Source organism: Neoarius graeffei, chromosome 3 (genome assembly GCF_027579695.1).
Source record: "Neoarius graeffei isolate fNeoGra1 chromosome 3, fNeoGra1.pri, whole genome shotgun sequence".
Classification (NCBI taxonomy): Eukaryota; Metazoa; Chordata; class Actinopteri; order Siluriformes; family Ariidae; genus Neoarius; species Neoarius graeffei.
The window spans coordinates 49,180,932-49,204,646 of record NC_083571.1 but is presented as its reverse complement, the minus strand read 5'-3'; the positions used below and the strand labels follow the sequence as shown (position 1 = coordinate 49,204,646).

At 39.7% G+C, this 23,715-nt stretch overlaps 1 protein-coding gene across 2 annotated transcripts in view; it reads right to left on the bottom strand.

Annotated features, from left to right (window-relative positions):
- arhgef40 (Rho guanine nucleotide exchange factor (GEF) 40) overlaps positions 1-23,715 on the bottom strand; it is an 85,223-nt gene that overhangs the window by 45,659 nt on the left and 15,849 nt on the right. For both annotated transcript variants that reach the window (XM_060916962.1, XM_060916963.1), the window contains exons 2-8: positions 8,787-8,876; positions 8,335-8,442; positions 6,066-6,351; positions 3,754-5,005; positions 2,495-2,739; positions 2,232-2,414; positions 2,028-2,142 (exon numbers count right to left, since the gene is read on the bottom strand). In XM_060916962.1, coding sequence (XP_060772945.1) covers positions 2,028-2,142; positions 2,232-2,414; positions 2,495-2,739; positions 3,754-5,005; positions 6,066-6,351; positions 8,335-8,442; positions 8,787-8,876 — 2,279 coding nt within the window. The remainder of the gene's footprint in view (positions 1-2,027; positions 2,143-2,231; positions 2,415-2,494; positions 2,740-3,753; positions 5,006-6,065; positions 6,352-8,334; positions 8,443-8,786; positions 8,877-23,715) is intronic.

The window sequence follows — 23,715 nt, the reverse complement described above, 5'->3', positions numbered from 1 at the left end:
TGACGTCCCATCCTGGGTTTGAGTAATTGCCTGAGCCAAGCAGTAATTGCAGAGTACTCAGTATGGAGAAAATGAGAATGAGTGGACCAACCGTCTGATTTCTCCACTGGATGCTTTTTTTTCCGCTGGTGATGCTTGCCTCAGCAGCAATGTCTCACCCTTACATGGAAGAAGCGAATGAACAGAGAACTGAACAAACAGCTGAAAGTCAGATTGTTTCAAAACAATCGGCCACAAGATCGGCCTTCAAGAAGCGAGAATACAGACAGGTAAGATGCGAAGATCACCATTTGGATACAAAACAACAACACTCGTTGTTTACCTGCATTTAGATTAATCCATGTAACTTGTATTGTGTGTTTAAGTTACCGGTATAAGATCATTTAATTTGCTTCAGAATGTGATTGTCTCAGTTCATCTGATTATTTAATTAGCCTTTTATGTTTTATCAGTGAAAATGCATGCATGTACATGTATGTTGCATAAGTTATAACACCTATCCTGTTTTAATGAGAGTCAACCCACAATCAATGAAGTCAAATCAGTCTTAGTTGACCAAGTCAGTAACGGTATTTCTTACTTTCACCATAAATTTTTATTTCTATGACTTTGGTCTATAGCTGTCAAAGGCCTCTACCTTAAAACCGGTTCCCGCTGTGACGTGACGCACTCAGGGCTGGCTGGCTCAGTGGGGCAGCTCCAATGCCAACTTTGCAGTCGATTTTAACTCTCAAAAATATATGTATATTTTATTCCCATTTATGCAGCATACAAGAGTCAAGGATGGAGATACTATTCACTCAGAAATGTATTTAAAAATAAAGGTTCTGCGTATCTCCTTTAAGAAATGAGAAGCTACTCACTGCATCAGTTAGGGTTAAAATAATTGTTGCCAGCTGAAGTGTATTAATTACTCCAGTTATTATCCAACCAAATGCTTTTTTAAGTATTTGCTTATTTAAATCCAAATCGTGACTTTAATTTTTGGACAGGCAGTATACATTATGGTAAGTCAAACAGTGTCCTAAATAATTTTGGCAGGTCTGCATGACATTACTGAAGGAGTGCTTGTGGTTAGAGCCGTATATTTCCACTGTGTAGGCAGGATTTTAGGAGTGACTTGCTTGTTGGTTACAATACATTCATAGCTCCAGTGCAAAAATAAAGTGGCAACTATGGTCACAAAACATGTTTTACCTTATCAATTATATGTGGGTTAAAATAAGAAAATTGTGTAAATTAGACTTTTTGGTTGTATGTTTGTATTTCTTTTATAATTTGTCACAAGTTTACAGCAGACTGGATTCCCATTGTATTATGGTGTAACCAAAGAAAATTGTGAGTATGTCAAATATAACTTCACTAATTTTCATTCATCATCAGCGATATTAGTATTTGTGGATACTAATATCCAAATACTAATAATTTTTACCTTTTCCTTTCAAAGGTATTTGAATGCCACATACTGTACCAGTCAAATGTTTGACCACACCTACTCATTCATAGGTTTTTCTGTATTCTGACCATATTCTACACTGTAGAACAATACTGAAGACATCAAAACTATGAAGTAACATACGGAACATATATGGAACTATGTGGTAAACAAAAAGTGTTAAATGAAACATGTTTGATATTTTAGACTCTTCAAAGAACCCACCGTTTACCTTGATGATGCTTTACACACTATTGGCATTATCTTCACCAGCTTCATGAGGTAGTCACCTGGAACGCTTTTCAGTTAACAGGTGTGCCTCATCAAAAGTTAATTATCGCAATTTTTTTTGCCTTCTTAATGCGTTTGAGATCAAAGGGTAAATAGTAAATAATAAAAATACAGTAAATAGCCCTATTCCACAACTGTGGTAATCCATATTATGTCAAGAACCACTCAACTAAGTAAAGATTAACAGCATCCATCATTACTTTAAGATATGAAGTGTCTTTTAATTAATAAAAATAATGAAAAAACATTGAATTGGAAGGGGTATCAAAACTTTTCTCTGGTACTGTATATTGTAAGTTACCTGGTAATTGTATAATAACAGGATAACAGCTGCACAATGTCATTCAGATGATGACCCTCCTCAGGTACGTGTGTTTCTGTAATAACCAACCCACGTCCCAGTCTATCCACAGTACCTTCACACAGATAATAAAAGATGGGAGTTTAACATCAACGACAGCAGATTGGAAACTAGATCATATTTTATATATGTTGTCTATTTTACCTGTGACTATGAACTTTCCTGACTGAAGCAGATCTTCATTCAAATCTCTCAGCAGAGGAGAGGCTTTTGGAGATGGTGCTTTTGACTGATCAGAAGGTGCTGATACTGTCTCTTCTGGTGAATGATCGGGTGAAGCTGTATCTGATTGAGACTTACCATCTGGGAAGATTTCTGGTTGTTTTTCTGCCAATTAAAAGACAAAATATGATGTACTGCAAGCACAAATTGACAACAACCTTGTGAGTTATTGGACTCCGACAAACCTCCAGTCCCATCAGCAGATTTAGGGTCTGCTTCATGACCATTCACTAGCTGCTTTACTGTATTTTTACCCTCATCAGAATGGCAATCTTTTAAGAGAGGTGATTTAGCCACTGAATCAGATGTTTCAACTAGCTGGCTTGCTTTCTTCTGACCCTTTGAGGAACTGGGATCTTCCTTGTTTTTTGGGTTGCCACGGCCACCAGATTTTCCCTTCCCTTTTCCTCCTTTAGCTTTCCTCCTTCTCCTATAAGCAAATGAAAAACAAACAAAATTATTCAATAATTACACAATGCTATACTGCTATATACATACTGTATGGACAAAAGTCTGTTTTCCCCAAACTACTACCACAAATTGGAAGCAGACAATTATATAATATGTCTTTGTATTCTGTAGCACTAAAATTTCCCTTCACTGGAAGCTTCCAAAACACGTTCCAGCAAGACAGTGCCCCTGTGCACAAAGGCATGGTCCATGAAGACATGGTTTGCCAAAGCTGGAGTGGAAGAACTCAAGTGGCCTTCACAGAGCCCTGACCTCAACCCCATTGAACACCTTTGGGACGAACTGGAATGCCAACAGCACCCCAGGCCTCACTGCCCAGCTTTGGGCTATACACGTGTACTTCTTAAAATTGGAGTAAAAAAAGACACACAACTGACACATAAAGTTAGAAAACAGGGGAAAAAAAGTGGCATAGACCTATGTGACTATAATAATAATGATGCTAATAATAATAATAATAATAATAATAATAATGAAATACAATACATTGTAGGGGACCCATGTTTGTGGAATGTTCAGAGGTGGGTAGTAACTAGCCTATGAAAAGTTAAACCTTTAATAGTTGTCATGTTTTGGCTGATCAAGTTTGTTTTGTTTTGTTTGTATTACCTACTTCTAGTAACGTATTTTTTAAAAATATATATTACATTTTATATTATATTTAGCATGTTCTATAACAAAAATCCTGATAACTTTGCTATCAATGTATACTCTTTTAACAATCAAATTTTACAGTAGCCCATTGATTTTTCAAAAAGAAAAAAGTGGATTCATAGAGTATCACTTCATACTGTATGAGCTGTAATGTAAAATGTCAACTCAGTCAATTAAGTACTCTTAAACAAATCAAATATATATTTTTGACACTTTTTCTCATACTTTGGTTGGTAATGAAGGATATCGTCATTTTACTCAAGTATACTTTTACTCAAGTATATTTTGCCTACTCTACCCACCTCTGGTGATGTTATACCTGGGTGCACGAAATCCTCCCACTTTGACATCCTTTCCCCTGGGGCACACACGTTCCTCCAATTTCCCAACTTGCCTTTCACCAGCAATGTTGTCAGTACCTGGTTGAGAAAGATTTTTTTCTGGTTTCCTATGTTCATTACATTTTCCTTTTTGTCCTTTGGAGTTTCCTGAGTTTTTGGTTATGTTTTGATCATTGTAGGAACAGTTTAATTCCATGTTTAGAGATGAATCTGGTTGCGTGTTAAGCTTTGCTTTTGACCTGTTAGCCAAATGTCTGGTAACATCAGACACAATATTCATGCCTGCTGTTGCATTAGCCAACATTTCACCTTCAGCCAATGACTTATCATCTTCAAAAACACAGTCTGAGTGGAATCCTTGGTCCTGATCCGATTGGTCCGCCCCTATATTTCCTGTAGTATGAGTGTCTATTTCACTGATATATTTACTTCTAGAGCTCAGCTCACTACTCCTGGCCTTTCCTGTATGGCGCTCTTCCCAGGGTAGTGTGCTTCCAGCTCCCGTCCTCTCCTCACCCACACCAGGCCTTCTCTCCTTGGATGGACCCTCTAAATACAGGTCCCGGTTATCCAACACTACTGCATCTCCACCACCTTCATCTGAGTCTTGAACACACTGAGGGGATGGCTGTCTCTCTCGGACCAAATCAATGACTCTAGGTGGGGGTCTAGAGTTGACCAAATCCTTGCGTGCACCTCCACTATTCTTTCCACTGCTGTTACTGTCCTTCCTACGTAAGCTCCCTGTCCTTCCACTGATCTCGGTCTTTGCATACCCCCAGGCCTTACCCCGCCGAATTCGAATGGCCTTGCTTCGCCTGCACAGCGGCAAAGTTTTGGTCTTGCAGATCCCATGCATCTCCAAGTAGCGCTGCTTAGAATCAGTGCCACCATCCGGACCTCCTCGAGGTTCCAGGAGTTCCACATAATCCCCGCATCCATCACTAGCCTGTCTGAGGTGCCGCAGAGTAGAGTCAACATCAGCCTCATTGCCATCTGGAGGAAGATCGTCTTCTTCATCCCAGGACCAGGTGTCAGGATCTCCAGAGGAAGAGCACCATCCTAGACTCCCCATGTTTGGAGAAAGGTAGTCAAGATCAGGGGGATGTGTGGAAGCAAGATCCAGGTCAGTGGGGTTGTGTAGCAATTTTGGGTAAACAACCTCATCCCATGGAATACGTACCACTCCATCAGAAGTACTAACTAGACAAGTATCTAAAACACCTCCACCTGAAAAAAAAAAAAGAAAATGAGGTGATTAACATCTAAAAATTTTTAATTAAATGATTCATTTTCTTGAAAGAAGAGAAACCAAAACACAATGCTTTAACCCTTTAGCCTCATCTCCCAAATAGTTGCCAATATAAAATTGACTGAGTAACTGATTGACTGATGCCACACATTCAGAAACATCACTTAGAGGAAAATGCAAGTACTGAACTGCAGCTATCCATACAGTCATGGCTGTTCTTTGGTATCCCTACGTGACCGCCTACTTGGTTGCAAGTTGCAGACCAGATAGGGGACTCCTTCAAATGGTCACAACCATGAACTCACTGTCCCTTATCAGCAAATGTTTAAAAATCCTGCATTAATACAGGGTTCATGGGGGCTCAAAGTGACTGTTTATACTATTTATACCCATATGTAAACAGTATATACCATTTATGCCCACGTGCATACACCAGATAGGGGTAAACACTTAAAAATATGAATAGCTTGAGAGAAAATTCAACTAGTGTACCAGTGATATCTGTACACTAGGTGGTTGTATACAGGAAAAGTGCACTAGCAGTCCACTGAACAGGAACAGCAAGGAACTGTGCATAATTTTTTCTACTTCCAGAGTATTTTCTACCCATTTCCAAGTTGTAGAATTAGCTGTTTGTTTGCTTGCTTGTATGTTTGTTTGTTTGTTTGTTTTTACCTTACGTGGTTTTATATGCTGTACCAACACCCCCATTCCTCCTATTGGCCTGTTAAATATTTTGTGGCCTGCGGCCAATCTGTGTTTGAGAACATGATTTAAGTAATTCCAATATGAATAATAACTTCAAAAGAATTTCACAGCTTTAATGTACACAGAATATAGTAATAAGTTCAAGTAAATTAAGTTTTTGATTCAGTTTAAATAGGTGACGGATATGAGTTGTTTTAGATTCAAATGAAAAGTAATAATTAATTCATATTAAAAAAATATCATGAGAGCAAATGTTTAACCTTGCATGTACAGTATGTATGCATGTTGTAACCTGATGTAACTATACAAATATCAAGCTACCAAGTTCACCTTCTCTCTTGCAACCACGTTCCTTGTTGATGCAGTGCAGCCACTCTGCTGTAAACACCAGAGGGTGTTGGGATTCAGGAACCAGGACCTCCTGGACATTGCGGCCACCAAGAGCTAGACACTTGAGGGCCAGGCGGGGACAGCGTGTGGAAAATGGCACCACTTGCAGGTAGAAGTCATTGCTTCGCAAGAGCCTCCAGTCAAGAGTAGAAAGCTGGACCACCACCTTCTCGCCCAAACACAGGGGCCAACCCGAGTGCAGGAACAAACAGCCCAAATATTGAGACTGAAAAAGAGACAGTGCTATAACAAAACTGGCTTCCAAATGTCCACTATGAAGAACTCCTATTTTTTGTTTGTTTGTTTGTACTATTATTATTACTATACTATTTATACCATATTTATTATACTATTTCAGTAAATCTGACCTTTTGACACCAGGGAAAATTATATAATTATGTTTGAGAAATATAAGTTAGGAGAAATGTGGTTCTAGAGCCACCAGAAACATCAACACATGTTTAATAAACACATTTAGTGATTTAAACACTTTTTTGTGCTTCCTTGGCTTTTTTTCTCCTTTGGTCCAGCTTTCTTTCCAGTAAATTTGCTTTCAACCAGTTTACCAGGAGAAACATTTTCAAAGTGAGAAGCCAGCACTCAAAAATAAGTAACCAACCAACCAACCAACCAACCAAATAAACAAATAAATAAATAACACAAGCTCTTGTGTCCCAAACCACAAGCCAAATTCACTCAGCATCATTACCATTAACATCATGAGCCACCGTTCACCTTTTCTCCCTTCTTGTTTCTTGTTAAAGATTTTTCTCTTCACTCATTATAAGCAATCTAAGTTCTGTCTGATTTATAAATTATATTATGGAACACGTACAGCTCCACTTTCGTTTACTCTTCCCTCTTTCTGCATCTGTCCTGCTCCACTCTTCTCTTTAGATCTACATTTTAATTCAATCCTTTGTAGCCATTTTGTGAGACATAAAAACACGCTCAGTGGAAATTTTCAACTTCTCTCGTCATTTTATTTGAATCCATCTATTAAATTTCCTCTACTCCACTCTCTATCTGCCTCAGTGCCTCAGTCCCACTTTCCACTTTCTCAATGTGTGCCTTAGTATTCTGTTACTTTATCCCTCCCCCGGTTTCTCAAGAAATCCTCTATCATCAGTGTCTCTCTCTCTCTCTCTCTCTCTCTGCTCCCTATTCCCTTTCTTAACTTCTTTCTCACACAAGTAGCCACCAACCCCCCCCCCCCCCCCCCCCCCCGACACACACATGGTAAGAATTATAGTCATGACTCATAGCTCTCGTCCCAGTCAGTTCCTCATAGTGACAATGAAAACAGAGCCAACAGAAAATGTGTGTGAGGGAATTTTGGCATAAAAATGAATGAGAGGCCCAGACGTTATCAAACAGTGGTGTATGTGTATGTCTGTGTAAAGACACAAGGAAGAATTTGTGTATGTTTACTATAAGAATGTATATCAGTATATGTGTTTTTCAGTAAGGCACACTGTTTCAAACATTATGATGAATGATAGCAGAGTAAATGTCTGAATAGCAAGGTAAAGTGATACTCAAGTACTCAATAGTCTCATGAAAGTACAGACAGAGAGAAGAAAGCATATGCGGCATACAAGAAAACCACATCAGGATTCACTGAGCGAATAAGTGAGTTTGTGAATGAGACAGTATGAGTAAAGAATAAAATCGGATGGTTATTGATCATATTCTTACAACACCCCAAAGTGTTTTATCCCTCTTATACCATAGAAATTTGTCAATCAATAGATTTTTTTATTTATTAACAAATAACTTATTCTACTTTTTGTTATCTGTATATAGTTACATTTAATATTGCGAAACGTCCACAAGACAAAATAGTTCCTGTTATCACTTATGTCATGCAGCTATAAACAGTCATTCCCTCTTCAGACTCCTTTTTTTTCTTACATTATCTTAGACAAAAAATGCAGCTTGTTACAGAAAAGCCAGCAAGTCCTCTGCAGTGGGTTTCTCAAAAGCCTCTTCATGCTAAGAGCATCTTAACTAGGAGAGAGAGAGCATTCATTGTGCTGCTCGCTCTACCATGTAACGATGATCTTTGTGCTGCGATGCTTTTGGGAAATTCAGGCCTGTCCTGTGGTGGAAAACATGTGGAGACTCCTTCCACTAAAACTGACTCTGAGCACCTCTGTGCTATATGAATGAAACACTTCACTGCTGGTGGCTGAGTGTGCATACTTACACAAGCATGCTGCTGGAGTCTGTGCAGAAGATGTTTGGCCGGGATGAAGAAATCCAGTAGATACCTTAAACTGTCATGCTGATACGTGGACTCCAAGACAGAAAAAACCTGAACACACACACACACACACAGACAACTGATGTCATAAAAATGCTACCAGGAATAAGAAAAGAAGATGTAAAATGTAAAACACTGCATGATTTAGAGCAGTAGTATTGGATTAATTCCTTGGAACCCCATCTTGAACATTTGTACACTTAACCAACTCCTGCAGTTCAATTTGATGTTATACCAAAACTAACTATACTTTAAAGTGTGTTGATAATACTGGGTCTCAGGGGGAAAAAATCCATTCATTTTCCAACACTTTTTTTCTTAACATTTTTTTCCGCTACTTTACTAGACTTTTCTGGGATTTCCACAACCATGGAATCCCTGAGAAAACCACTGACCTGGGATAGAAGAGGGGGTGCAGTGCTCTCAAATGGGGGATATAGGGAGGAGAGCGCCCCTTGCACACAGTCCTCCACCGCCTCTGAACCCTGGGATAAAACAAATGAGAAAAAGAAGATAAAAATATTACCAGTATGTATATGAACAAAATGCTGCATGTTATCTTAAATATTACAGATACCATTCGCACTGAAAGAAAGAAAATGATGGCAGCTTGTTCGTCTCACATACAGACACAATTTCCTGTTGTGTGTTCCAGGGGCTGTCAAAAACTTCCTGGAGACCAAATGGTTGTTGTGTTCTTTCAAACAGTTACACTGACCTTTAAACCCTCTCATCAAAACATAAACACACGCACGCACGCACACACACACCGCCCACATAAAATTTTCAGAAAACACCTGCAATCTAGCCATCGTGCAATGTGTGGCTATTCTTTTATTTCATGACGGCACAGTTGTCACAGCAACTCAAAATGTTTTCTCTCTTTTTCCAATGTTCTTCCTCTTTTATTATTTTTACTTCTCCCCACTTCCCTTAGCTCCTCACTCTCCTCTGCTGTTATTCATCTCTTCCTCTCCCTCAAAAATCATCTGACAATAATTACAGTGAGACGTTTTCTGAAAAAAAAAAAAAAAGTATGGAGTTCTAGCCGAGTCTTGGCGGGCAGGTCAGAAAACGAGCAACGGGAAAAAAGGGGGTGGAAAAAAAATGAGGGATGACTAGGGAAAACGGGCCAGGAACTGAGTGTTTTATGCAAGGCCAAGAACGAGTGGGAAGAGAGGGAAAAAAAAAACAAATTCTAAGTGGAAAGTGGTAGGAAAGAAAGTAAAAGGAGAGGGACAGAAAGATGAGGGCATTATGGAGGCTAAAAAGTGGCCTAAATAGCAAGGCACAGCATATTATAAACATAGTTTGTTTTGTCTTGTTTCATGTTTTGGTCTGAACTGATCAGATTACTAGCTACACATCTTAGTACAGTTAGAATAGAACAATACGCCATGTGGCCATGTAGAAATCTAGCTGACTGTTATAACCCTTACTGTAAGGGTAAGTAAAGAGAGTTCTGGTTTTCCTATAGTTTGATTAACAATATAACAGATTAAACTGAACATAAGAAGGGTCCAAACATTTGTGTCCACTACGGTGTACTGATTTGTTAAAGTACATGTGTGTCAGACTGAGAAAAAGTTTTGCATGGTCAAAGTTTGGCATTTATAGTTCTCAAAACAACAGATTTCCTGAACTGTAATAAGGGTTTTAATGTAACTCAATAAAAAGAAAAAGAAAAAAAATCCAGTATTTTAAAGTCTGGTTCCCTCCAAAAGTGAAAAGTGAGAAAATCGCATTTAAAGATTTCATTCCAGGCCTACCTCAACATCACACTTAGCATGAATAGCAAGGTTTGAGACATTTTTAGACATACTAACTGCCAAACCAAGGTTAGAAAGTAACCTTTTTTTAATCCACATTGTTTTGGTAAAATATATTTATGTGTTCTTAAAATAGACATATCAAAATGTATTACTGACAGAAAAACTAACTGTTGGTCAAAACAACTTCTTGTCCTTTTTGTCCAGGTCAAGAACTGATCCACAGCGACTTCCAAAGGGTTTTCGCAGACTGCCACACATCTTTCTCGAAGAAGAGGATATCATTATTTTCCAATACAATATAAGTAAAACAAGTCAAACACTACCAATGACAATGGGAATGCTTCTCCCACCACCAAGTCTACTCTTTCTTGTTAATTTGTATGCCTAAAATGCAATCAAAATATACTTCAGGCATGAAGAAAAACAACGTCAGACATTTGATCTTGCTGTGACCTTGACCATATTTGGATCAATTCCATAATTTAATCAGTACATCTGCTGGTTACATTCATCATCATCATCATCATCATCATCATCATCGGCTATCACTCAAATGAGTAGGATGGTTCTACTGTTGTTTATGGACCTGCAGATGACTTAAGAGGCCAATCCTAGACTTGCAAGTCCTGTGACAATGTGGACAGGTTGTAGTGGTCCCTGGAGGAAGGAAAGCGCTGTTGCTGCTCTGCCGTTACTTCCTTCTCTCCCTCTTCTTAGCTGCTTCTCGGCACAAGGCTTACTTCATGGTCTTGGGTGCCAACTGCCACTAGGCGCCTCCAACCAGGACGGTCTGAGGCCAGATGTTCCCAATTGTCGATGTCAATGTCACATCTCTTGATATTAGATTTAAGATTGTTTTTAAAATGCTTGCATTGACCACCCTGTGTTCTTTGGCCATCTTGCAATTGGGAATACAGAAGCTGCTTAGGCAAACGATGATTAGGCATCCATAGGACACGTCCTGCCCAGCACAGCTGGTTGCAGATAATCATAGTTTCGATACTTGAACAGTTTGCCTCTTCCAGAATACTTAGGTTTGTCTGTTTATCTTGCCAACTGATACCCAAAATCTTACCAAGACAATGTTGATTATATTTTTTCCAGGCGGTTTAGGTGATGTCTATAAGTTGTCCAGGTCTAACTTGCATATAGCAGCATTGGAATTATGACTGCCTTGTAGACACGGATTTTGGTTTCAGGGCGAAGGTCCTTGTATTCAAACACTCTGTCTCTGAACTGTCCGAAGGCAGCACAAGCACAGCTTAGCTGATGTATTTCAACATTGGTATCTGCAGCTGTGGAGAGATGACTTCCAAGGTAAGGAAAGTGGGTGACATTTTCCAAGACTATACCACTGATTGCAAGGTGTGGGTCTTCTGTAGCTACCTTTGGGGGCAGTTGAAAAAGCACTTTGGTCTTCTTGATGCTGAACTTCAGGCCGATACTTTCATCCATCCATCCATCCATCCATTATCTGTAGCCGCTTATCCTGTCCTACAGGGTTGCAGGCAAGCTGGAGCCTATCCCAGCTGACTATGGGCAAGAGGCAGGGTACACCCTGGACAAGTCACCAGGTCACTGCAGGGCTGACACATAGACACAGACAACCATTCACACCTACGGTCAATTTAAAGCCACCAATTAGCCTAGCCTGCATGCCTTTGGGCTCTGGGGGAAACCGGAGCACCCAGAGGAAACCCACGCAGACACGGGGAGAACATGCAAACTCCACACAGAAAGACCCTCATCGGCCGCTGGGCTCGAACCCAGGACCTTCTTGCTGTGAGGCAACAGCACTAACCACTACACCACCATGCCGCCCTGAGACTTTCAATAATACAATAATAATGAATAAATATGGCACTTGCACTCGTCCTGTTGTACTTGAATATCAGCATGGCTGTGAGTTGTTCGTAGTGTACAACAGCTGTGTTGGTATTCAGTACAACAGCACAACCTCGAGTGTGATATTGTTTTATATAACAGTTCTATAAACAAGAAATTGATATTGCATAACTGACATTAGAGCAACAATCAGAAGCCATGTACTTTAGAGTACATCAGCTAGCTGGCGAACTTGCTCTCATTGATTTGTACATTCCCGTTAAAGGTGCCTCTGCTACAAAATTGGCATCCCTTCTTCCTTTCCATCTTCATCTGGCAAGCTTTCATATTTTAAGTCAAAGGTATATTCCTGCAAAGTATCATTTGCTATGTCAGCCAATGATGTCGCTAATGCTATCATAGTGACCGTTTCTAAGTATGAAGTGGAATCTTACATGGACAAGCAAAGTGATATGCACAGTGAAATGTCCCACGGACAGATGAAAGGACGAACGGACAACCTGAAAAAACACAATGCCTCCACCATATAGTGGCGGAAGGATAAAAAATTTTCTTATTTGCTGAAAGCAATTGTAAATGTCAGGAATAGTTGAGCCTTGTAACAACTATTAGGTGTTAATTTTACTTTTAGAGGTGATGCTAATTAACAGTGTAAATTAATTTTTTACTTTAGTTACCCTTCTGATTTGACAAAACTAATACATTTTGTAACAGTCTTTAAAACTCAGCACTTGGTGGCACTGAATGAAAATCTGCAGTGTAACACTGTAATATAATGAAGGCTTTGCCTTTATAATCATTATACTGTATTGTAACCACAAAAGTGTGTATATATTCTCCTGCCTGGCCTTTGAATAGAGAGGGTTTTCCATTTTGGATTATAATGAGCACTTATCATAATGTGATGACACTATAATGACATTATATATTGTAATGAATTATTTATGTATGTATGACTTTTCAATAAAGTGCATTTCATTTACTTCTTCAAATATTTGATAAATATTTATGGTAAATCAATGACATAGTCATGACAAAGGTATGTACAAGATCTTCGTGAGCATGATGAGAGACAATGCCATGACACCATAATGACAGATTTATGTGTATTTCCTCTGACCATATATTCGAGAGAGTTTGATTTTGGCATGTCATATCAACATCATTACATACTAAAAATACACAGAAATCTTATGTCAAATAAAACATGTTACCTGGCTCTGGTGTTGTCCTCAACATCACATCAAAAGCAGTCTTTATGACAGCTAAATCTTATTAGAATAAGTCTTTATGAATGTTTATGAAATTTTTTGTCACTTGTCTTGAAGGGCTTATATAGGTCTCATGTAGCCCGAAGAACAATACCTTAAAGTGGTTTAAAGTGGAAACATTTAAATGTTACCAAACAGTTGGAGCAAAACTGCTCCAGCTCCTTCAAGTTAGATGGATTGCACATTCATAGACAATGCATGTGCAGCTCAGGCTAACTGTAGAAATGTAAATCCAATATTTTCAATATTTAACAAGCAAAATCTTTGGGGGCATGGTGCTATATGAAAATAATCAATTTTGATGCAGCATGGCATGAAGCAGAGTTACTGATACCACCCCAAAGTTGATTATCTTCCGATAGTGACATGTTTTATTCCTCTTACAGTGTCTTGCAAAAGTATACATCGCCCTTGGTGTTTGTCTTGTTTTGTTGCATTACAAGTTGGAATTAAAATGGATTTTTGAGCGGTTAGCACCATTTGATTTACACAACATGCCTACCACTTCAAAGGTTCAAGTTGTTGTTTTTGACACAAACAATAATTAAGATAAAAAAACAGAAATCTGGAGTGTGCATACGTTTTCACCCCCCAAGTCAATTCTTTGTAGAGCCACCTTTTGCTGCAATTCTCTTGGGGTATGTCTCTATTAGCTTAGCACATCTAGTCACTGGGATTTTTGCCCATTCCTCAAAGGAACACTGCTCCAACTCCTTCAAGTTAGATGGGCTGTGTTGGTGTACAGTCATCTTCAAGTTATGCCACAGATTCACAACTGGATTGAGGTCTGGGCTTCGACTTTTAATTCCAAGACATTTAAATGTTTCCCTTTAAACCACTCCAGTATAGCTTTAGCAATATGTTTAGGGTCATTGTCCTGCTGGAACGTGAACTTCTGTCCTAGCCTCAAGCCTCTGGCCGACTCAAACAGGTTTTCCTCCAGAATTGCCCTGTATTTAGTGCCATCCATCTTTCCTTCAATCCTGACCAGCTTTCTTATCCCTGCAGATGAAAAACATCCCCACAGCATGATGCTGCCACCACCATGCTTCACTGTAGGAATGATGTTCTCAGGGTGCTGGGAAGTGTTGGGTTTGTGCCACACATGGTGGTTCCCATGATGGCCAAAAAGATCAAGTTTAGTCTCATTTGACCAGAGAATCTTCTTCCATGTGTTTCAGGAGTCTGCCACATGCTGTTGGGCAAACTCCAAATGTGTTTTCTTATTTTTTCTTTCAGCAATGACTTTTTTCTGGCCACTCTTCCATAAAGCCCTCGTCTGTGGAGTGTATGGCTTAAAGTGGTCCTATGGACAGATACTCCCATCTCCACGGTGTATCTTTGCAGTTCCTTCAGTGTTATCTTTGGCGTCTTTGTTGCATCTCTAATTAATGCCCTCCTTGTCTGGTCTGTGAGTTTTGGTGGGCGGCCTTCTCTTGTCAGGTTTGTAGTGGTGACATATTCTTTCCATTTTGCTATAATGGATTTAATGGTGTTCTGTGGGATATTCAAAGTTTGGGATATTTTTTATAACCCAACCCTGATTTATACTTCTCCACAACTTTGTCTCTGACCTGTTTGGAGGCTCCTTGGTTTTCATGTTGCTTGTTTAGTAGTGTTGCTGAGTCAGGGTTCTTCCAGAACAGGTTGATTTATACAGACATCATGTGACAGATGATGTGAGACTTTGATTGCACACTGGTGGATCTTAATCAACTAATTTTGTGACTTATGAAGTGAATTGGTTGGACCGGCTCTTATTTAGGGGTTTCATACAAAAGAGGGTGAATACCTATGCACACTCCAGATTTCTGTTCTTTTCATATTAATTATTGTTTGTCACAATAAAACAACAATTTGTACCTTTAAAGTGGTATGCATGTTGTGTAAATCAAATGGTGCTAACCCTCCAAAAATCCATTTTCTTGTAATGCGACAAAACAGGACAAACACCAAGGGGGATGAATACTTTTGCAAGATACTGTATATGACAGCAATTTACCAATGGCACAATATTCTATTTATTACAGTAAAACACAACATAATTTCTATTTGTTTATAGTTATATTTAATTTTATTGAACGAAACAAGTCCTGGCTCTAGATCCTGTTATTACTTACATTATAGCAACACCAGTCAATTTTTTTCAGTCTCGTGGAGTTAATTAGATTTAAAAAATGCAACCTGTTCCTGAGAAACAGCAAATACTTTCATAAATTTTTCAGGAAGTGTTTTACTTCTCACTATTACAAAGCACTGACACTGGACTCCTTATATAAACGCTCACTACATGTCTCCTCACACAAAGTATTAGCACATTTTAGAAAGTAAATTTTAAAAAATCAATACATTTTTAATCTGTTAAACAATGTTTGTGGCACAACCACCATACAAGTCCCTGTGTAGTGTAGAACTGATAACATATTCGACAACTTCAGTCAGAATCAAGAATTAAATATATAAGCCCAGTCGTATGGTTAGGTCTAACAGTGAATGAATATTGTTTTTGTACTGAAACTGGGTTTCAAGAATGGCAGCAAAATATTCATGTTACACCAATGCTGTGATGCCTCTAGAAATCTGTCCCTGTGTATCAGAGATGTGCATACAGATAGGAATCTGCAGTCTGACGCTTGCTCTGTGTTCACGCTTTTCACAGTGCTTGATAACTCAGCCTCTGCACAAAGGCCTTCTGTATGTGGGCACACAACTCCCAGCACTGTGGCAGACAAAATAAGCACGTCAAACTATGTGCTGGACTGAACAGCTTAAAGATATACCACCGTATAACTGGAATTTCCTTGGATTGTCTCTAAATCACATTGTTTTTGCTGGAATCAGACAGTATAGTCTGCTGAATTACTCAAAAGTAAGAGAAAGGGGAAAGCCTTGAAATGGCTAGGGCGTTAGACACAGTTGCAAAATTTTGTTTGATATTACTTGTCTAAGTAATAGTGCCTGATGAAATTGTCTGATATTATGAGGGAATCCCACCGAATTATTATTGTATTATTCCTAGATTCAAACCTGCATCCATTAAGTTTAATGATTATTTCTATACTAAATAGCAATAGTAAGTGCGACAGAAATACTGTTTATTCATTACCACTAGTTTGATTGTATTTTTATTAGATTATCATATCAGTAAGAAAATGTTTTCTTACTGTATATGTATTATGTGTTAGTCAGTTAGTTAGTTTTTTTATTCATGCATGGCGGCCTGAGAAAATCCTTTGGATATCACTGCAGCTGAATTATCTCATCTCATCTCATTATCTCTAGCCGCTTTATCCTGTTCTACAGGGTTGCAGGCAAGCTGGAGCCTATCCCAGCTGACTACAGGCGAAAGGCGGGGTACACCCTGGACAAGTCGCCAGGTCATCACAGGGCTGACACATAGACACAGACAACCATTCACACTCACATTCACACCTACGGTCAATTTAGAGTCACCAGTTAACCTAACCTGCATGTCTTTGGACTGTGGGGGAAACCGGAGCACCCGGAGGAAAACCACACGGACAACATGCAAACTCCGCACAGAAAGGCCCTCGCCAGCCACGGGGCTCGAACCCGGACCTTCTTGCTGTGAGGTGACAGCGCTAACCACTACACCACCGTGCCGCCCATTTTCATGGTCATACTTATTATTATTATTATTATTACATGTTAAATGCACTCTTGGGGTACCCAGAATTTAATAAGGTTTAAATTTTACTTGTAACTGAGATACATAAAATATGAAATATAGGAAAAAAATCTGTCAAGTCAAGAAAATATGTAGTTTTCAAAAATCCGGGATGTCATGTCATAATTTTACCATGTGAAAGGTTTTCCCAGACTAACATCATGTATATTTCAACTGGTTCAATTTTAGTTTGTGTTGAGAAAGAAGACAAAAGAGAAAAAATCCCTCTTGAGAGCTATTGCCCTTTTCCTGCAATGTGCACTGTATTTTGCTTTAGCTTTGTGGTTGAAATAGTTCCTCTGTTTAAGCTGTTAGTTTTACTGCCACTGCATTTTTCAAATTGAATGATAAACAGCAGGTCGGCATTGGGTGGGACAATCATTTGTCATGTGTCCCCTTTGACACACAAGCCTTTTAAAGGCTCAAAACAACATATTCAATGGGTCAAAAGTGCAGAGAGTACTCTATTCATATACAGTCAGGTTCAGGTTTAGATATTCACAGAGTTATTGTTTTATTATCTGTCTGCCACAATAAATTGCAGTAGACATTAAATAATTAATATAATTCAAAAATAAAGATTTTCATCTTTAATTTGAGGATATTTACATCCAAATCTGGTGAATGAATTTCAACACTTTTTGTAGGCCAAATCAACCATTTGGTACATTATTTAAAAAAATACTGGTGAACTCAGGAACACCAAAAGTCCTGGAAGATCACAGAAAACAACTATGGTAGATAATGGAAAAATTCTATCCCCGATGAAGAAAAAGGCCCTCACCAGGGGCGGATCCGGGGTGGGGTGGGGTGGGGTGGGGTGGAGGAGTCAACCTAGTAAGGCTGGGGGTCTGGGGGCTGCCAGAGACCCCTGGAAGCTCTGCAGTTTTTAAATGCCTGGAGATGCATTTTGAGCTGTCAGAGACAAGTTGTAAATGAAATTTCTTAAAGAAAATTACCATATCAAAAATATGTTTGAAAAGTAGGGGCTTTCAAAACCATTTTATTAGTCACTGAAAATGATATCGTCAGAGTTGCAGGTATAAGCGTACAACATAATTACAACTGATATATGGTAATATTTATGAAAGCTGCATTGTCATATAATGCATTTACCACATGACACACTACAGTGTAGTACAGTGACCACAAAACACCTTATATCAATAAATTATTATTATTTTAGCAACTGCAATCTGAGCTCCTGCTCAGGACATTCAATGTACATATAAGACAGTGAATATACCCAGGGAAACTGAGGGAATGTAAGTGGCCACTTAAGACAGAGCTTAATACCGAGATAACGATAAACATTTCTCCCCAAAATTCACCTTTAAACCTCGTCTTTGCCCCCAGTAACTCACCTTTAACCTCTAATCTATGGACTAGAACTACACCTGATATGGCACAATACACGGAGTGCAGAATTATTAGGCAAGTTGTATTTTTGAGGATTAGTTTTATTATTGAACAACAACTATGTTCTCAATCAAACAAAAAGACTCATAAATATCAAAGCTGAATATGTATGGAAGTTAGAGTGGGGTGTTTTTAGTTTTGGCCATTTTAGGAGAATATGTATGTGTTCAGGTAACTTTCACTGTGCAGAATTATTAGGCAACTTAATAAAAACCAAATATGTAGCCATTTCACTTATTTATTTTCACCAGGTACACTGATATGACAACTCCAGATTTGCAAATAAACATATCTGACATTCAAACACAAAACAAAAACAAATCAGTGACCAATATAGCCACCCTTCTTCATGAGGACACTCAAAAGCCTTCCATCCATAGATTCTGTCAATTTCTTTATCTGTTCACGACCAACATTGTGTGCAGCAGCAACCACGGCCTCCCAGACGCTGTTCAGAGAGGTGTACTGTTTTCCCTCTTTGTAGACCTCACATTTTATAATGGACCACAGGTTCTCTATGGGGTTTAGGTCAGGTGAACAAGGGGGCCATGTCATTATTTTTTTCACCTTTCAGACCTTTACTGGCTAGCCACGCAGTGGAGTATTTGGACGCATGAGATGGAGCGTTATCCTGCATGAAAATCATGTTCTTCTTGAAAGATGCTGACTTTTTCCTATAGCACTGCTTGAAGGTTTCTTCCAGGAACTGGCAGTAGGTCTGGGAGTTGAGTTTGAGTCCATCCTCAACTCGAAAAGGTCCAACAAGCTCGTCTTTGATGATACCAGCCCATAGCAGTACTCCACCTCCACCTTGCTGGCGTCCGAGTCGGAGTGGAGCTCTGTGCCCATTACTGATCCAGCCACAGGCCCATCCATCTGGCCCATCAAGAGTCACTCTCATCTCATTAGACCACAGCACCTTAGAAAAATCAGTCTTAAGATATTTCTTGGCCCAGTCTTGACGTTTTATCTTGTGTGCCTTACTCAGTGGTGGTCGTTTTTCAGCCTTCCTTACCTTGGCCATGTCCCTCAGTATTGCACACCTTGTACTCTTTGACACTCCAGGAATGTTGCAACTCTGGAATATGGCAGAACTGGATGCTAATGGCTGCTTGTTAGCTTCACGCTTGATTTTCCGCAGATCATGTGCAGTTATTTTGCGCCTTTTTTTTCCCCAGACGCTTCTTTCGACCCTGTTGACTATTTGCAATGAAACGCTTGATTGTTCGGTGATCACGTTTCAACATCTTCGCAATTTCAAGAGTGCTGCATCCGTCTGCAAGACATCTCACAATTTTATACTTTTCAAAGTCTGTCAGATCTCTCTTCTGACCCATTTTGCCAGAGGAAAAGAGGTTGCCTAATAATTATGCACACCTGATATAGGGTGTTGATGTCATTAGACCACACCCCCTCATTACACAGATGCACAGCACCTGATATACTTAATTGGTAGTAGGCTTTCAAGCCTAAACAGTTTGGAGTGGGACAACATGCATTAAAAGGATGTTGTGGTCAAAATACTCACTTGCCTAATAATTCTGCACTCAGTGTAAATAGAAAAACACTGTGTTTTTGACAGTATGAGCGAATTGGCCCAAGCAGATTTTCTTCAGAGTCACTGCAAAAATCAACATCTCTCACAGACCTATCCAGCTGCTATCGTAAAAATCAAAGTCAGGCTTACCCCAAACGGCACGTGTACCATGTACATACACAGGGTATAGTGAGTACAGGGATACCCTATTAATGAAAACGAGCAGTAGATGGACAGCTGGCATGTGTTGCCCCTTTTCCGCCAAAGCAGTTCCAGGGCTGGTTCGGGGCCAGTGCTTAGTTTGGAACCGGGTTTTCTGTTTCCACTGACAAAGAACTGGCTCTGGGGCCAGAAAAACCAGTTCCAGGCTAGCACCAGCTCTTTGCTGGGCCAGAGGAAAGAACCGCTTACGTCAGCGCGGGGGGGGGGAGTTGTTAAGACCAACAACAATCGCAAGACCGCGAAAGGTCGCCATTTTTAAGCGCTGAGAAGCAGCAGCTGTACAAATGCGAAGTCATCCATTATTGTTGTTGTTGTTGCTGCTTCTTCTTCTTCTCCGTGTTGTTGTTGCTTCGATATTCGCGCCAAGGTTTATGCAAACGCAGCGACGTAACTGACGTATACAGCGACGTAACTGACGTATACAGTGACGTAATGACATGGCTCCCCTTAGCACCACGAGCTATGGAAAAGCAAACTGGTTCTCAGCTGGCTCGCAAGTTAAACGAGTTGTGAACCAGCACCAGCACTGGCCCCGAACCAGCCCTGGAACTGATCTGGTGGAAAAGGGGTATGTGTGTGTACACAGTAAGCCTGCTGCAGCATCTTATCATTTTGGCTTGTGAGCATGTGTGTTAACGATATCATAAACATAAAAGGATGGTGCACACCCTTTACATGTAGTCTACAGTGCAGTCCAGGAATACAATATGTTATTATGTAAATGCATGAAGTTCCTGCACCCTGTTAAAATCCAACAGGACTCACCCAGCTTGCTTTTCACTGCATTCGTGTCACAAGCGAAAAAAAAAAACCTAAGCTAGGACTTACTATTAAATATAAATTTATACCATAAACTCTTCAGCTCAATCCCACATAACTATTTATTTATTTAGTTATTTTAACCTTATTAATTAAATAAAAGGCAGCAGGCATATCTCGGTATCTGCTGTACGTACAGCACATCTCCACAACGTCTCCCATAATTCCCTCACTTCCTGCCCTGGACAATATCCGCCTCATCTTGTCTTTCACTGCGCCATGATTGGGTAGTGCACTACTGCACTACCCAATCGTGACTGTTCGTCAGACTGAGCAAGTTTCACCTTCTCTCTCGGACCAGCGTGCTAAGAAGCGCCTTTGACTCTCTGACTCTCTCTGCTTGACCTCCTGACATGAGTCTCCCATGTCCCACCATGCGAATGCCTCACCACGGCTACGGACGCACGCAGCTGCCAGTGCCCTGCAACTCTGTCCTCCCAAAACCAGACACGCTTCGCTCTCTCTCTGATCGACGTGCTCTGACCGATGCTCCATCGGTATTAAAAAGAGACACTACGGCCTGCAGGCAGAAGTGAAGAAACAAAGGAACGAACACGTGTTGTTATACGGACCACTGGCTACAGTTAAAAGTACCTCAGTCGCGTTGTTTTGCTTTCGTGGTGTTTAAAACCGGCTACCGTTATTACTACACCATAATAACGCAGATTAGGAAGATTAGAGGCGAGCAGTTCCCTCCACGTCTTCAGCCAATGAGCGTTCGACCAAGGACCTTCTGGATCATGAGATCCCGCCTGGGAAGGACTTTTGCAACATAGCAGAGCTCCATTAAAACTAAATTGAAGCTGTGCTCCATTCTTTTCAGGAGAGTACAGCGAGACGGAAGATCACTGATGAACTCTTTCATGCTGCCACGTGACAGTGGTCCCAAGTAAGGCTGGCATTTGGGCAACATTAGTCTTAGCTTGATTAGTTTATGTGAAAAGTGCTATTTAAACCTAAGCTTGTTTCAAGTGTGTGCACAATAATCACATAGCTTTGGTCTGATCATATGTTATTGTATTTCTCAGTTTTACTCTGGTAGCTAGAGTTTGCATGCCTTATCTCTTTTTATCTCTCTCTTTTGAACACGTTCTTACCATGCACTATTATACACACCTCAACGTTCAGGCTTTAGTAAACTAAGGGCCAGTTTGCTCAGTTGGTTAGCATATAGTGCTGATAATGCCAAGATCATGGGTTTACGCCCCATATGGGCTGATGTTTATTTATGCGCCCTTTGTTAAAATCCTTTATCTAATCAGTCACACAGAGCACCTATGGTCCCCTCCCCCACCTTTTTCACACCTTTTACACGCGCTTCACTCAAACACACACACACACACACATAATATTACTACCTTATGTTACCATTTTGTGCCTTGATTGTTAAACTGCTGCTAGTATTGTTAAATGTACCTAAGCAGTATTATCCTCACTTGATTTTGTCATTTTAATAAATTAAATATTCACAAGAAACCGTGTCTTGTCTGTTTTGCTGCAGTATTACTTGAAGCTATACTCTGCCATCAAACAATTCACACTGCCTTTACTGATCTAGTGTATCACTAGAGTAATTCATTCATTAATTTAATAATTAATAGAAAGATTGATTAGTAAAATTAATGAGCTGATATTTTATGAGTCTGACTGTATGAGACTGATTTAATAATGTAATTGCACTCCCATAATTTTGGTGCCTCGTGTGAGGACTGGTATTGTACCTACATAATTTTGGTGCCCCGTGTGAGGAGTGCGACTGCACCTACACTGCAATACTAAAACTTTTTTTTCAGACAGGGGGGCGCTGAGTGCACCCCCCCTTCAATCTGCGTCAGCTCACAGCAGATCAAGAACACCCTGAGGTAGGTTTATCTGTGTCAAAGTCAACAATGAAGAAAAGACTTCATCAGAGTAAATATCTTGTGGTTTACCACAAGATGTAAGACATTGGTAAGCCTCAAAAACAGGAAGACCAGATACTAACCTCATTTCTAGAAAAGATGGGATATTTTCCAAAATGCATTACAAACAAAAATCTGTAATTTGTTAATTTACGGATGCCTTTATTTAACTTACAAAAGTACAAAGAAAAGATTTTCAATAGTTTTACTGACCAACTTAATTGTATTTTGTAAATATAAACAAAGTTAGAATTTGATGCCTGGAACATATTCAAAAAAAGTTAGGACAGAGGCATTATTACCATTTTATTACATCACCTTTTCTTTTATTAACACATTTTAATCATATGGGAAGTGAGGAAACTAATTGTTGCAGTTTTGCAATTGGAATTTTTGTCCATTCTTGCTTGATACAAGACTTCAGCTGCTCAACAGTCCGTGGTTGCCATTGTCTGATTCTCCTCTTCATGATGCACCATACATTCTCAATAGCAGACAGATCTGGACTAGCAGCAGGCCAGTCAAGCACACACACTCTATGTGTATGAAGCCACGCTATTATAGCCTGTGCAGAATGAGGCCTGGCATTGTCCTGCTGAAGTAAGCATGGACTTCCCGGGAAGAGACATTACCTTGATGAATATGTCTCTCTAAAATCCAAATATATGGCCCCAATATATCAATGGTACTTTCACACACATGTACTAACTCACCCATACCTTCATAGATGCTGGCTTTTGCACCTTTCTCTGATAACAAATTGGATGGTCATTTTCACCTTTGGCACAGGAAATTGACGCCCGTCTTTCCAGAAAACAAGCTGAAATGTGGACTCATCTGACCACAGCAT